The following is a 12,673-nucleotide window of genomic DNA, read 5'->3' on the forward strand; positions in this document are numbered from 1 at the left end:
TTTACCACACATAAATACATAAAGTTCCTATCGCGTCGTCCCAGGCGTATAAATAGCCGTCCTAAAGGCGAAATTCCGCTTACAATCGCGTCTGATAACGACTGCTCTGGAACGAACGTCAGTTACATTGAGTAATCGCCCAGACTTGTTTTGGTTGTCATTCCTGCAGACAAGTTTTCTGGAGAATGTCTCGAGACGGAAAGAGATGGGAGAGAGGGTCACGTGCTCTTCGGAAAAGGGGGAGGGGAGCTGTCATCAGCGGCCATTTTGGGGAGAGGGAGGCGCATCTTTAACGAGGGTCCCCGCAGGGCTGTCTGATCAGCGTCTGCGATAACAGCGCCGCGGCGTGCCACCGCGTCGCAGTGGCATCGCCATCACCGCAAACATCTCCCTGGGGACCCATTAAAATAAGCTAAAACCTGTAACGACGCAGACGTGATAAAGGTGAGAGAGAGACAGAGAGAGGGTGGCAGAAATTCAAAGGCAAAAACCGGGAAAGTCGAGAAAGACTGGAAGGTTCAAGGGAGATAGGTGCCGAAACTGCTTCCATCAGGTACCACTTTTCGAACTTTGAGCGCAAAGTTCGACAAGTTTTACAAAAGTTCGCCTTTCGTGCGCATGGGCGATAATTGAAAACAAGGGATGCCACCTGGCGGAGTAAGATCGCATTATTTGATTTGATTTGAGTATTTGCTTCAGGTACAGGTACATGGTACTGAAGGCGTGTGGAAAAGCTCTCACAAGGACAGCTCGACGAAGCCGCAATGTTCAGCACAAGAAAAAGAAAATTTGCTTGTAGTTGAATTTCCAGCGTTAAAAACAAAACTTCAATATAAGCAAGAACATAGAGACACAGAATGGCATACAACTTCGGATGTAAGAACGGTTGAAGTGATGAACAAATTGTAAGGGCGCAAACGAGCTGGTGTACATTGCACATGGTCGAAGAAACCCCGAGACTGCGGGTAAACGACACAACGACACAAGTAGATTAGAAATGATCATTTATGTTTCGCACTGACAAAACAGTTCATATGTTTCCTTTGACATTGTGTAAACATTGGTCATCGTTTTGTAAAAAATAAAACAAACCACTTCATAAAATATTTCTTCCTCAAAATTTTACATTCTTTTGTGTACAAGTCTGGCGACACTGTCCATAAGCCGAACTTCGAATTTTGCTGAACGTTGCGAAAGTTTCGCCGGACCTCTGGTTCGACAATTGTTCGCACGACATCCCTAGCTTGAAGGGAGGCATTATCAGAGACACACGCTCTGACCATTTGAAGACGAATTGAGAGAGGGTATCGTGGATATTATGGAGGGACGTATAAATTGAGAGAGGAACGTTGGAAAAAGATCTTTGTCGAGCTGCTCTCTAACCGGACTCAGCCACCATTTTTTTTTCCTTCGGAGTGTTTTAGAGTTTGTTTGCTTTTATGTCCATGCATGTCTGTTTTTTTATTCCGCCATTTTTGATTCATCCCTCCAGGGTTTGTTTTCTTTTCGTTTTCTGGAGGCACGCAGTCCACGAAGCCTCGTTAGTTTCGTTTAACGTTGCGGCGGTTCGTCAGATGTGAAAGGACAAAAAAAAAAAAAGATATATATAAAAAGGGGAAAACAAAAACATAAAAGGGACAACGAGAACGCCTGTCCGGTTTTTGGCGGAATGAGTGGTGGAGAGGGTATTTGGAGAAGGGGAGAGGGAAAAAAAAGTGGTAGTTGTTCCCCGCTACGTTGCTGGTCCGGCTACTGTGCAGAGGGCTGGGTTACACGGGGCGTGTTTCTTTTATTTCTTTGTTTCTGGAATGTTCGCCGCCTTTTTTTGTATTTACCTGCGCGTCGGGGCTGCGCCGGGCATGCAAGCGGGTCGGCAGCTTGACAGGAACTGCTCATTGAGCCTTCGGGAGCGTCGGATACGGCCTGCCGGCGTCTACTCGGCCCGGGAGTGTGACCTCTAAGGTGTCCCTTTAACGAAGTAAGCCAGAGCTCTGGTTTGTGCACTTCGTGATTTCAGTGGGGTGACTTGACCATTATAACGAATTAAAACTTTTGATGTAGATTCAGACACGGTACCGAATTTACATTGGATAAAGTCATTCAGTCAAAGAACGCGCATGCGCTGAGGCTCGCAACACAGTGCTACGTAGGATGGGAGGCAAGCGTTCTCGGAACAGAATTTCTAGCTCCATCTAATTTTCAAAAGATTAAATAATATATTATATATATATATATACAGGGTATTCCACGTATATTCCACGGTATTCCACGTATATTCCACGTAACTTGAGCCAAGGTTTAAGAACATTTTGGTCCAGTTTAGGGAGATGAAATTAAACGAGTACGTTTGTTCATTGTTTGGAGCAAGTCAGGCTATTTGTTTTTTGTATTTAGCTCAATGAAATAATTAATTAGGATTAATTAATTACTTTTTGAGATATTCAGTTTAGAGCAAAAGTGCAAATGACAAAGTTGTAGAGCGTCCTCAGAAACATCCAACTCAGTGGTTTTTATCAAGAAACTTTAACATCCTTTTTTTTATGGGCTTAAAAAGTATTGCGAAATATGAAGAGAGAAAAAAAAGTGTGCCTTGCATCATGTATTTCAGCGCTCTCAGCCGTGGCTTGAATAAACTAGGCTTGCATGCTGAATAGAGCACTGGTGACTGGACGCTGTTAACAAATTCGCGGTTTTTTTTTTTTATAATTGGGGCACTTTTTTTTTTTTTTTTTGAGCCCGTAAAAACGAATTGTGAGCAGGGATGGGCACTATTTCAAATACAAGTATTTGAAATAGGTATTTCAAATACTTCGTGTATTTTGCATTTGTATTTAATTATAAATTGGGTAATGTATTTGACCTGTGTATTTAAATACTAAAACGTGGGTATTTCAAATACAATTGTAATTAAATACAATTCTGTGGGCGAAAATACATCCCCCAAATTTATTGTCACTGTCCAGAGCAGGAAGAAACTATGTTCTGCACCGGGGGAATGCAGTGTCTCTCAATCAAGCACAAGCGTTTAGTGACTTTGTGAATACGGTGCTAGTCCAGGGCAAGAATATTGACGAAATGAACGTTCACAGGCAGTCTGGCTAAATAAGTGCCTGTGACAACTTGTGATGCTTTCCAGCCTGATTTCCATCCATATTTTGGCCTGGAACATTCTAAATGCACGGGTCGTCCAGATTTTCGTAACTGGTGCGAGTTGCAACCATAAAAATTCTCTAGCTAGTGCTGCGCGTCTTGGTCGTCTCGGTTCTTTGTTGGTCTATACCAAAATGTAATCGACAAAAAAGCTGCTTGAAGCTCTGTACTTTTTTCACCTATTACGTCCAAGCTTATTACATTTTTTTTTTTGTGATTATATTTGTATTACGTTACTAGAGCCTCGCACACTAACTCTAGAGTGTGCGACGCAAAATTAAAATGAGATACCCAGAAACCCGTTGCAGCTGTCCTGAAGTCGCTGACGCAAATTTTGAGGAATCTATTTGGAAAAGTATTTGGAGGAGACCAAATACATTTGGTTGTATTTGTATCTTGTACTTAAATGCTTTTTTGGAAATGTAATTAGATTTGTAATTAAAATGCAATTTTGACGAAGTATTTTGTATTTGTATTTCGATACATATTTGCATGTATTTTGCCCATCCCTGATTGTGAGGTTTCTTGATAAAAACCACTGAATTGGATGTTTCTGAAGACGCTCTACAACTTTGTCGTTGGAACTATTGCTCTAAATTGAATATATCAAAAGTTAATTAATCTTAATTAATTAGTTCATTGGGCAAAATACAAAAATAGCCTGACTTGCTCCAAACAATGAAGAACCTTATTCGTTTAGTTTCGTCTTTCTAAAATGCACCAAAATATTTTTTAAACCTTGGCTCAAGTTACGTAGAAACTACATTGGAACGCTGCAGACAGTGGTATTTAGGTCCTCCAGATGTGTACATCGACTTAACGTATTTTCCTGATTTATTGAACCGTTTCTAAGGGCAACCTAGCAAAAAAAAAAAAAAAAAAAAAAAAGGGTTTTTCAAAACATTAAAGGGGGCGCTTTAAAGCGGCTGAATGACGTCACTTCCTTCTGCCAAAAGAGCTGTGTTCAGCAAACGCCGGAGACTCACTTGTCTGTGCAGGAACTACGCTTCCGCCTTAGGGACTAGAGGGCAAGAAGGCGAATGGTCCCTCTAGGATTGAGGCTAATCGAGAGGTTGTTGACGCTCCTTGCGGCGAAGCCAGTAAATGGTCGAGACCAGTTTTTCCGTACATTGTGGCGACTTTCCAACGCCCCTCGTCGTTTATTTTTTTTCTTTTACTATCGGGAATGAATACCGCTCATTAACATGTCCAGATCAGATACCACGCGATACTGGGGCTTAACGCGTGGGCACGATGAGTTAAGTTGCCTTAATGCTGAAATGTGAGACTGAGCCATGGTCATGTTACCAGCTGGTTGATAGTTGCCGCGTTGCATGTCCAGGAGCCAATTCGTAACTTTCAGCGATGGTGGTACCGTGGTGTGGGAAGCACGCACTCCCTAGCTCCTGGACGGTCGGCTTCAGAATTAAGGTGCTTGCTTATACCTTCCTGACGTGGAAGTATGACGTAAAGCTCTCATATCGCTCGTATTTCACAATATTGGAATCATTTACGCGGCGCGGACCCGACCTTTTACTCCTGTGCCTACGACGATCACCCTGATGACGGCCATTTTGAGAGGAACTAGGGCGCCCCCTACAGCGCCGAGATAACGCTGCATTTTCTGTGTGCCCGGGAAAAGCTGGTGTCACGTGCGGTGGAGTGCAGATACAGGGCTGACGTAGGGCAGAATCAGCGCTGTGTCTAGTGCTGCAGTGTATGTATAGAACAAGTTTTAGTAATATCACCGCGAAAAAAAAAAGTAGTTGATTAATGTGATGTGCGAGATTTGACCGTTGTCGCTCTGTCTGTTTGCTCAGGTGACGTTCAGCTACTCGAGGTTCGGCAAGGAGATGAACGTCCTGTCCATTGACGGCTTCCCTTACAGGGTGGACCCTACCAGGTCAGTACCTCCCTCTCTTCCTTCGCTCGCCGCGAAACGCCTTATTTTACTCGTTCGTACACAGTTCCTGGAAACTCGTCTTTACGGGTTGCTGCGTTTAGCGTCCCATCAAAGGTGGTCCCGGAGAGGTAGCAAACTATACGTCACAGGAGACGGCCTATCACGCTGTCGGATGTCGCGATCCTGGCAGAGCCGGATCCAGAACTCCGTATTGGGGGGGGGGGGGGGGGGGGGGGGGGGGGGCGGGCGGGCGGGGGCGGAAATTTTGTACAGGCTTCTGCCGTATCCAGGCCGTATATACCTTTGCTGCTGTGCCACCGTTAGGATCGCGACGAGCAACAGCATGACGCTTCCGTGACGTCAGAAGGCAGAAATCGAGGGACCACATTTGAGGACATTGTAAACAAACCAGACGGAGACGCGCAGCAGGAATTATACTCAAAAATTTAGAAATTTCGAGACATATAAACGATTTCTGTCCGTTTGGTCGTGGTCTCACTCTGCCGTAAGGCGGGCGATGACCGCAACGGGAAGGTTAACCGCTTAGTGCTGTAAACTCGTGGTTAGTGGAACCGCGGTCTCCAGAAATCTTCCCAAAGCTAATCTACACGGAACTAGAAAGAAAAGGAACAACCGTATTTCTGTCCTGCCGAGATTGCGTTCCGAAGGAACCCCGAATTCCGCGGGCTACACTGGGGGCCAACAACGCCACACAGCGCGGTGAAAGCGACCTTGGCGCCACCTGCCACTCCAAGGTGGCGGCCCCCATGGCGCTTCTCATTTCCCGACATCTGGCAGACGACGTCGACCGCGACGCCTCAGCCAAACGCTCCTCCGCTACAAGAAACAAAAAAGAGCCAAAACAAAAGGGAATGGCATCTTTCTTTTTCGGGGTTGGAGAGGTCGGGAAGGGGGGGGGGGGGGGGGGGGGAGTTTGTTGTTATCCTCCCGACTCGTCACTAACCCTCCTCACTACACGCGACGAGCTAAATAATAAAAGCAACAATGAAAAGAAGAGGCCTGTTATTTAACTTGGCTGCTCCTTCCTAGCTAGCAGCCGGAGGGCCACCGCCGCTCTGCCACTTTTGCAAAGTTGACTCCCCGCCAAGTGGAGAGGGGGCGCTGAGAACGCTTTTTCGCCCCGCGGCCACGTTTGGCGTAATTAAAGGGACCAGTTTCTTTTTTTTCTTCTCTTCGCGTGTTCTTCCTCCGTTCGGGTTTAGTGTTCTTTTTTCGGAGGGTAGGAAGGTCGTGAAGTGGGCGGTTCGGTAGCCGAGTTGCATGCCGATGCGCTCGGCCGGGGCTATGCAGATGAGAAATGGACAGTAGCCGGCGGTGTGACCAGTACCACCTATAGAAGAGAAGGCCTGCACTTCCCCCGCTTGAGCGTGCTTGCCGCATGGGGTGGGTCGGGGGTCCACTAACCATGACGTCATGCGCAGGCCTTGTGTTCTAGATGGTATTGGTGTGATGCGTGTAGGACCGGGCGAGTTCATCACCGCCAGTGACGAATGTACCCGTCGATGTAATCAGTTCTCGTTCTTCGTTTTTACTTCTTCTGGCGGTAAGTCGGTGACTGTATAGTGGGATTGCTTCTTTACTACTTTGGCTTCCGAAGGCCGATTGCGTCAGGGTTGACTGCGCCTCAGGACAAAAGCCGACCGGCTCTCAAATAGTTCGCCCGGTTTTAACGAGGTTTTTCACTCTTTGCGTGGTGTGTGTATGTGTGTGTTTGTACGTGTGTGTGTGTGTGTGTCTGCTTGTTTGCATGTTGTGTTTGCTACATGGACTGCTAGTGAAGTAGAATAACTGTAGTAATTGTTCTGCTTTTTTGACGGTCGCCTTGCAACGCATTACCTTTCGCTCTTTCTGCCGGTGCGAAGTTCTTGGTTTTTTTTTTTGCTTGCTTCTGTGCGCCAATATAAAGGTGGTTTTATCAATCAACCTGGTATAATTGAAGCTAACAAGCGACTTGTACGTATATGCTTGTTTAGAAGGGAACAATTTGTTTGGTCGAGCCTTCGATGTCTATTGGAACGTTTTCAATAATCTCTTTTCGGTAGGGTTTTCAAAGAAACAGTGCTGCATTATTCTAGCCACGGCCAGTGGCGTGGTCATGTCTGAGTCTCGCGCTCACACAGCCAATAATCGCCGGCCATTTTGGGCTATATATTACGGTAAAGTCTTTACACACTTGTTTCTTTTTTTTTTTTTTTTTTTTTTTCAGGTTCCTGTCCCTACACTGTCACCTATTCCCCAACTTCAGCTTCTGCCCCAGATAGCGGCGCAAGCGACATCTAATCTGCATTTAATGTGCCAACAGTCATTTTACAAATTATACACTCCGGGCACCAGCGCAGAGCAGCGAGCGGGCCAAAATGGCGCGGGTCAACCAGTCGCAGACGACCAGCCCTGGGATTGCGTCCCATTACATCGTGGCGGAAAGAGAGCGCCTACAGCGCTCCCGAGCGGCGGAGAACACGGACAACAAAATGCCAACGACGCCAGTCTGCAGTTTTCTTTTCTTTTTTTTTTTTGTCCTGCGTTTGATCTACAGCAGCAGCAAGAGTCTGTAATTTGGTCATTGCTCTGATGTTGCCGTTGATGCTGCTGCCTCTTTTGCTGGGAGGACGGCCGACGTATGGTTTTAATTGCGTCGGGTTTAGAGGACCCGGTCAGGTCCGCCTGACAAATTGCCCGTCGTTTGGAGTATATTCTGGGAACCCACGTTTTCTTAATGATAGTCAGGTTGAATTACGTTGATGATGTATAGTGTAGCCACCGAGCTTGTCTCTTGTGGAAGTGGCCTTTGAGCGCTAAAAGTTATGATGATAGTTTTTTTTTTATGTTCCAACAAATTTGGTAGCAATTTACTTGGCCATGCAATCGAAGATGTTTGAATTTGACCGCATCTTTGAAATTGCTGCTTTTGCATTGAAGATGCTAATGTTTCACAAGTAAGCGCAATCCTTGAAGCAATAGATGCGTATAGAATAATTGGAACAATGTGTACTTATTCTGAATGTGCATGCACTCAGTCAGAAGGGCAGTGCAACTAAAAGCAAACTCGACAACATAATAAAGAGAACACAGTACTGTTTCAATGTTTACAATGAATGTTATAAAGTACGGCTTCACGATGTTTGTGATTGAAGTGTCTTCAAAGCATGCATCCGTTCGGCATCTTTCATTGTGCTGTTTCGAGGCAGTTAATTTATGAATAATCGCGTTGCAGTTTTCTTACCCACGAGTCTTGAATTGTTTTAAGACACACACACATTCAACCGGAGTATTACAAACAATCTTATATTTGGTATTTGTGAGGAGCTCGATGTCACAACCATGGGTTGTTATCAGTTTGGAAGATCTCGTTTTCTTCATCTGTTAATCGAAAAGCTATTCGCAAGAGAGCTGCTAGAAAGCTGGACGTTTATGAGTTTACTATCTTTTGCTTAACCACGAATCATATCAATTCAGTTTCGAGGCAGTTTTTAATGTCCGAAAATCTTTATGTAGATGAGGGCATCTTGCGAAGTCTGAGTGTTTATAAAGTACAAAAAGATTGCAACCTATAATTCCTGTAGCCTTTTTGGGAATACTACGAGTAGGTTGTAAAGAGCATCTTCGTGAACCACGAGAAGTCCCTGCGTTCGTATACAGGCTTGACGAATCATTAGGATTTCCTGATGGTCCATCAAGGCTTCAGTGACATCATAGCGGGAATTCCTGATGATTTGTCAGGGTTTTCTGTAAAAAAAAATTTGTAGTTGGTCAAGTTGGTACATCTTAGATTCAAAGAGCTCCAAAACAAACAAGAAAAACGGGAAGAATTGGACGAAACGATGAGCTACTGTCAACTGATTTTTTATTTGGAAAATGCGAGCATACATATGGGCACTAGCAAGCGAACCACATGCTCACAAGGCTGAGTGGTTTTCTTGGGAGTGAGCGAATGGTTTGCTCGGGAGTGAAAATATATGTTCGTCTTTTCCAAATAAAATTTCAGTTGACAGTAGCGCATCGTTTCGTCCAATTCTTCCTGTTGTCCTTGATTTTTCGACCCTTTTCGAATGTAGGGTTTTCTGGATTGTTTCTTCATGTCATAGGAACCTCATGGTTTGTCAGAAATACCGGGTAGGTTTCCGAGCCGGTTTTGACGGTGATAAGTCGGAAATCGCTTATAAACAACGTGAAGTTTTTGCCCCCATGCCACAACGTTGATGCTGAGATTGAATAAGCAGCTATATTTTATTTTTTTATTTTTCAAAGACCGCATCCCAAGTGCCTTAGACATCTAATAGATGGAAATACTCTAAGTTCAGATTGCGCAATGTCTCGTCTTTTCGATGTCATTACTTTTTTTAAGTTCGCGTTTTGGACAGGTTTTAAATAGTTTTATTGTTATTTTTTATGAGGTGTCGGAACAGTTATGCAGCTGTTTTTACCCACAATGGCCGCATGCATGCCGCCATTTTTTTAAAGGAGCTATTGTAAATTAATTTGTACATATATATACTAGAATACTTTTGTAAAGAAAATATATATTGTAAAGTGTACATAACGCCGTTTATTTCATATGTATATAATTCGAAAATCGAGATTGATTTTGGGTACTTTTGTACTCAAGAAGTGTTCTGTTGGTTTTCCTTTTACGGTATATTTTTTTTTTATGGCTGTGCTGATTGAATAATCGGCGAGCGTTGCGAAATTGCGAATAAAATACAAAATGTGGAAACTGATTTTCAATTGTACTGTGTCTTTCTAATTGATTTCGAACAGTGGAAGTCCCGCTTCGTCATAGCCAAGGAACGAAGGCTACCGCTCCCTCCAGCCAATTGGAGTGACTGAGCAAAACACGTGACAGTTATTATTATTATTATTTTTTTTTTTTGCAGGAGTGCACTTCGGCGATACGTTGTCACGTACCCCGTTCTGATGCTCTGATTGGCTTGCCAGGGACGTAACTTTCGCTATCTTTGAGTTATGGTGAAACGGAGTATAGTTGATGTTGTCCCGAAGAGATAATAGATACCATCAGTGAACACAAGGCGAAACAAAGGTTGAAGCGTCGGAATTGGAAATGTGGTGTTTTATATCCAGTGTGCGACGCAATTAACTTTTTGTCTGTGTGTTTTCTTTTTTTAATTTTTGGTGGGCGCTTTAATTTCACGATATCCAGTTTTTACCTGTAGTCGATCAGGTCACCCAAACTTTGTTTCTACGAGTCACCCACGGGTCTCCCACAATTTGTTTCTACGACACCCGTGCAATAAGACCGTAGGGATAGTGCTGACATTAACCTGTTGGGACCATAGAGTTATTATAATGTACGCTAGAGGTTCAACTGGCGCTAGTGTCTATGCGACTTCCGTGACGCAAATTGAAGCAGACAGCAACCAGTCTACTTTTCCAGTCTTCCTGTGCATTCCTATGAGAAAACGCGCGTGCATTTTGCCTCTTTGCCGAAAAATAACACGGAACACATTGGTTATTTGGGTCGTATCGAATAGTATGTACCTTGATTGACACTTTAAAAGTGTAATTGCTTTAGTTAGCGCATTTTTCTTCATCAGTGAACGATGTTTAACTTCGCTACATTCCAGTCCCAAACGTGTGTTCCGCAGCAGGTGTGTAAAAGCAAGCGACGATTCGAAGCAAAATTACAATCGAAAGGAATATAGAGTGTGTTCAAGGCTCGCCAGCATTCCGGTGACGCTTATATATTGACAATATGCCAGTCCTGTCACTATATGAAAATGACCCCGTCGTACATGAGCGGATAAAAGCATTTAAAACGTAGATAATAAAGTCCCTGGGCTATGAAAGGTGTCTCTTCGTGTTGTTTTCTCTGCCGGGCAGCTTTTATCGGGCACTTGCTCTCAAAGATTTCGAGCGTGCGGGTGATATTTTAAGCGCACAACAAGCAGCTTCGCTCAGAGCAGAAAGCATAAAGCGGTACTTACTTATTTAAAATCGGAATAGATTGCGTGGCCTTCAAGTTATTTTGATCGTACAGGCACGTGTAGTTACTGATTCAGTGTAACTGCGTAGTTCTTGCCGTCTTTCTTAATTTCCAGATGTTCTTCGTTCGTTTGGCACGTATATCCCCCTCGCTGAAAAGCGCCGACGTCGCGTTCGCGCTAACAGTGTCCAACAGTGCACATAAATACACGTACGAAGCCGTTTTAGCACCGTTTTTAATGCGATGAATTTGAAAGAAAAACGCCGTAACTGACCAATTATTTCGTCAGCCTGAGTGAGAAATGTTCCAAGCTACCTAGTACGTACGAATTATTTGGGATATTTGCTCTTATGATCGAGCGCAGAAAGAAAATGCACTCACTTTTTCCCATAGAAATGCATTACCGGAAGTCAATTTTGGACTGGTTGCTGTCTGCTTCAATTTGCGTCAGCACACTAGCGCCAGTTGAACCTCTAGCGTACATTATAATAACTCTATGGTTGGGACCTCTTCTTTTTCTTTTTTTTTGCGACGTAGAATTTAATTTAAATCGAAAGGAATCTGACATTTCGTGGAAGGGGATAGTTAATGTGTGTGTGTGTGTGTGTTTAAATTATGCCAATTATGTACCACGTTAAATAGAATGTTTCGCGTATCGTTTTTTTTTTTCTACTTTGGAATTAAATTTAATTTGGAATCGAGTCATAAATTTATGCCTTATGGGTAAACGCAAACGAGTAAATGGTGGAATAAAAAAAAACAAAAAAAACACGTTTATCCAGGTGGTTTCTTTCTGAGCTTCAAACTAACAGCAACAATAGTTTGAAGGTATAAGGAAATCTTCCTATGCACAATTTCCACCAGCAAATGTAAATTTGTTGAAAGTTTGTTTGCCCCCAGGAAATTAGCGTACAGGTTTGAGCTCAATTAAATAGCTTGTTATTCACTTGAGTATACGGGGTGACTTTCTTTTTTTGTCTTTTTTTGCTGCACCAAAGTTTTAAATAGAGGGGGGGGGGGGGGAGTTTTCATAATGCGGTTTTTACTGCTTATATAGCTCGGTGGACATTAGATGGGGATATAGCCATCACTAATATCAAACTAATTAACTAAAATGTGTTAATTTACTTTTTAATAACTCTAATTAGGATATATGTTTATATCACAAACTTTGAGGCGCTCGTATGCCAAGACTGTTTTCATTTTGTGGAATTCGCGTAACCAGCCCGTGTTCCGCGATATTGGTCCCCGAATGTTTCACTTTTATCCGGCTAATGTAGCAAAGTTGGGCTATAGTGCCCACTTATCGCGGGTTTTTCGGATTGAGTGAAAAAAAGTCTGATTAAGTAGAAAATTCCGGGGCAGGTATATCTCGGAACACGGTCGGGTTACGTGAATTCTACAAAATGGAAACAGTCTTAGCATACAAGCGCCTCAAAGTTTGTAATATAAACATATATCCTAATTACAGCAATAAATATTAATTAACGAAGTTTGGTTAATTAGTCTGATAATAGTGATGGTTATATTCCCGCCTAATGTCCGCCGACTCTTTATTTTACATTTTTATTTATTTCAAAATACTGTAACCTTAAGGGTGGTCTTTGCAGGAGTGGAAAAGAATACACACATTGCATGTCATTGCAACACAAAAAATT

General features: G+C 43.3%; 1 protein-coding gene across 1 annotated transcript in view; it reads left to right on the forward strand.

Moving 5' to 3' along the window:
- LOC8033414 (fringe glycosyltransferase) overlaps window positions 1-9,792 on the forward strand; it is a 65,150-nt gene extending 55,358 nt beyond the window's left edge. Inside the window, exons 9-10 of the mRNA XM_029969738.4 lie at window positions 4,971-5,053; window positions 7,281-9,792. Coding sequence (XP_029825598.1) covers window positions 4,971-5,053; window positions 7,281-7,335 — 138 coding nt within the window. The 3' untranslated portion in view covers window positions 7,336-9,792. The remainder of the gene's footprint in view (window positions 1-4,970; window positions 5,054-7,280) is intronic.
- The last annotated feature ends 2,881 nt before the right edge of the window (window positions 9,793-12,673 follow it).

Source organism: Ixodes scapularis, unplaced genomic scaffold (genome assembly GCF_016920785.2).
Source record: "Ixodes scapularis isolate PalLabHiFi unplaced genomic scaffold, ASM1692078v2 PGA_scaffold6__148_contigs__length_123643588, whole genome shotgun sequence".
Taxonomy (NCBI): Eukaryota; Metazoa; Arthropoda; class Arachnida; order Ixodida; family Ixodidae; genus Ixodes; species Ixodes scapularis.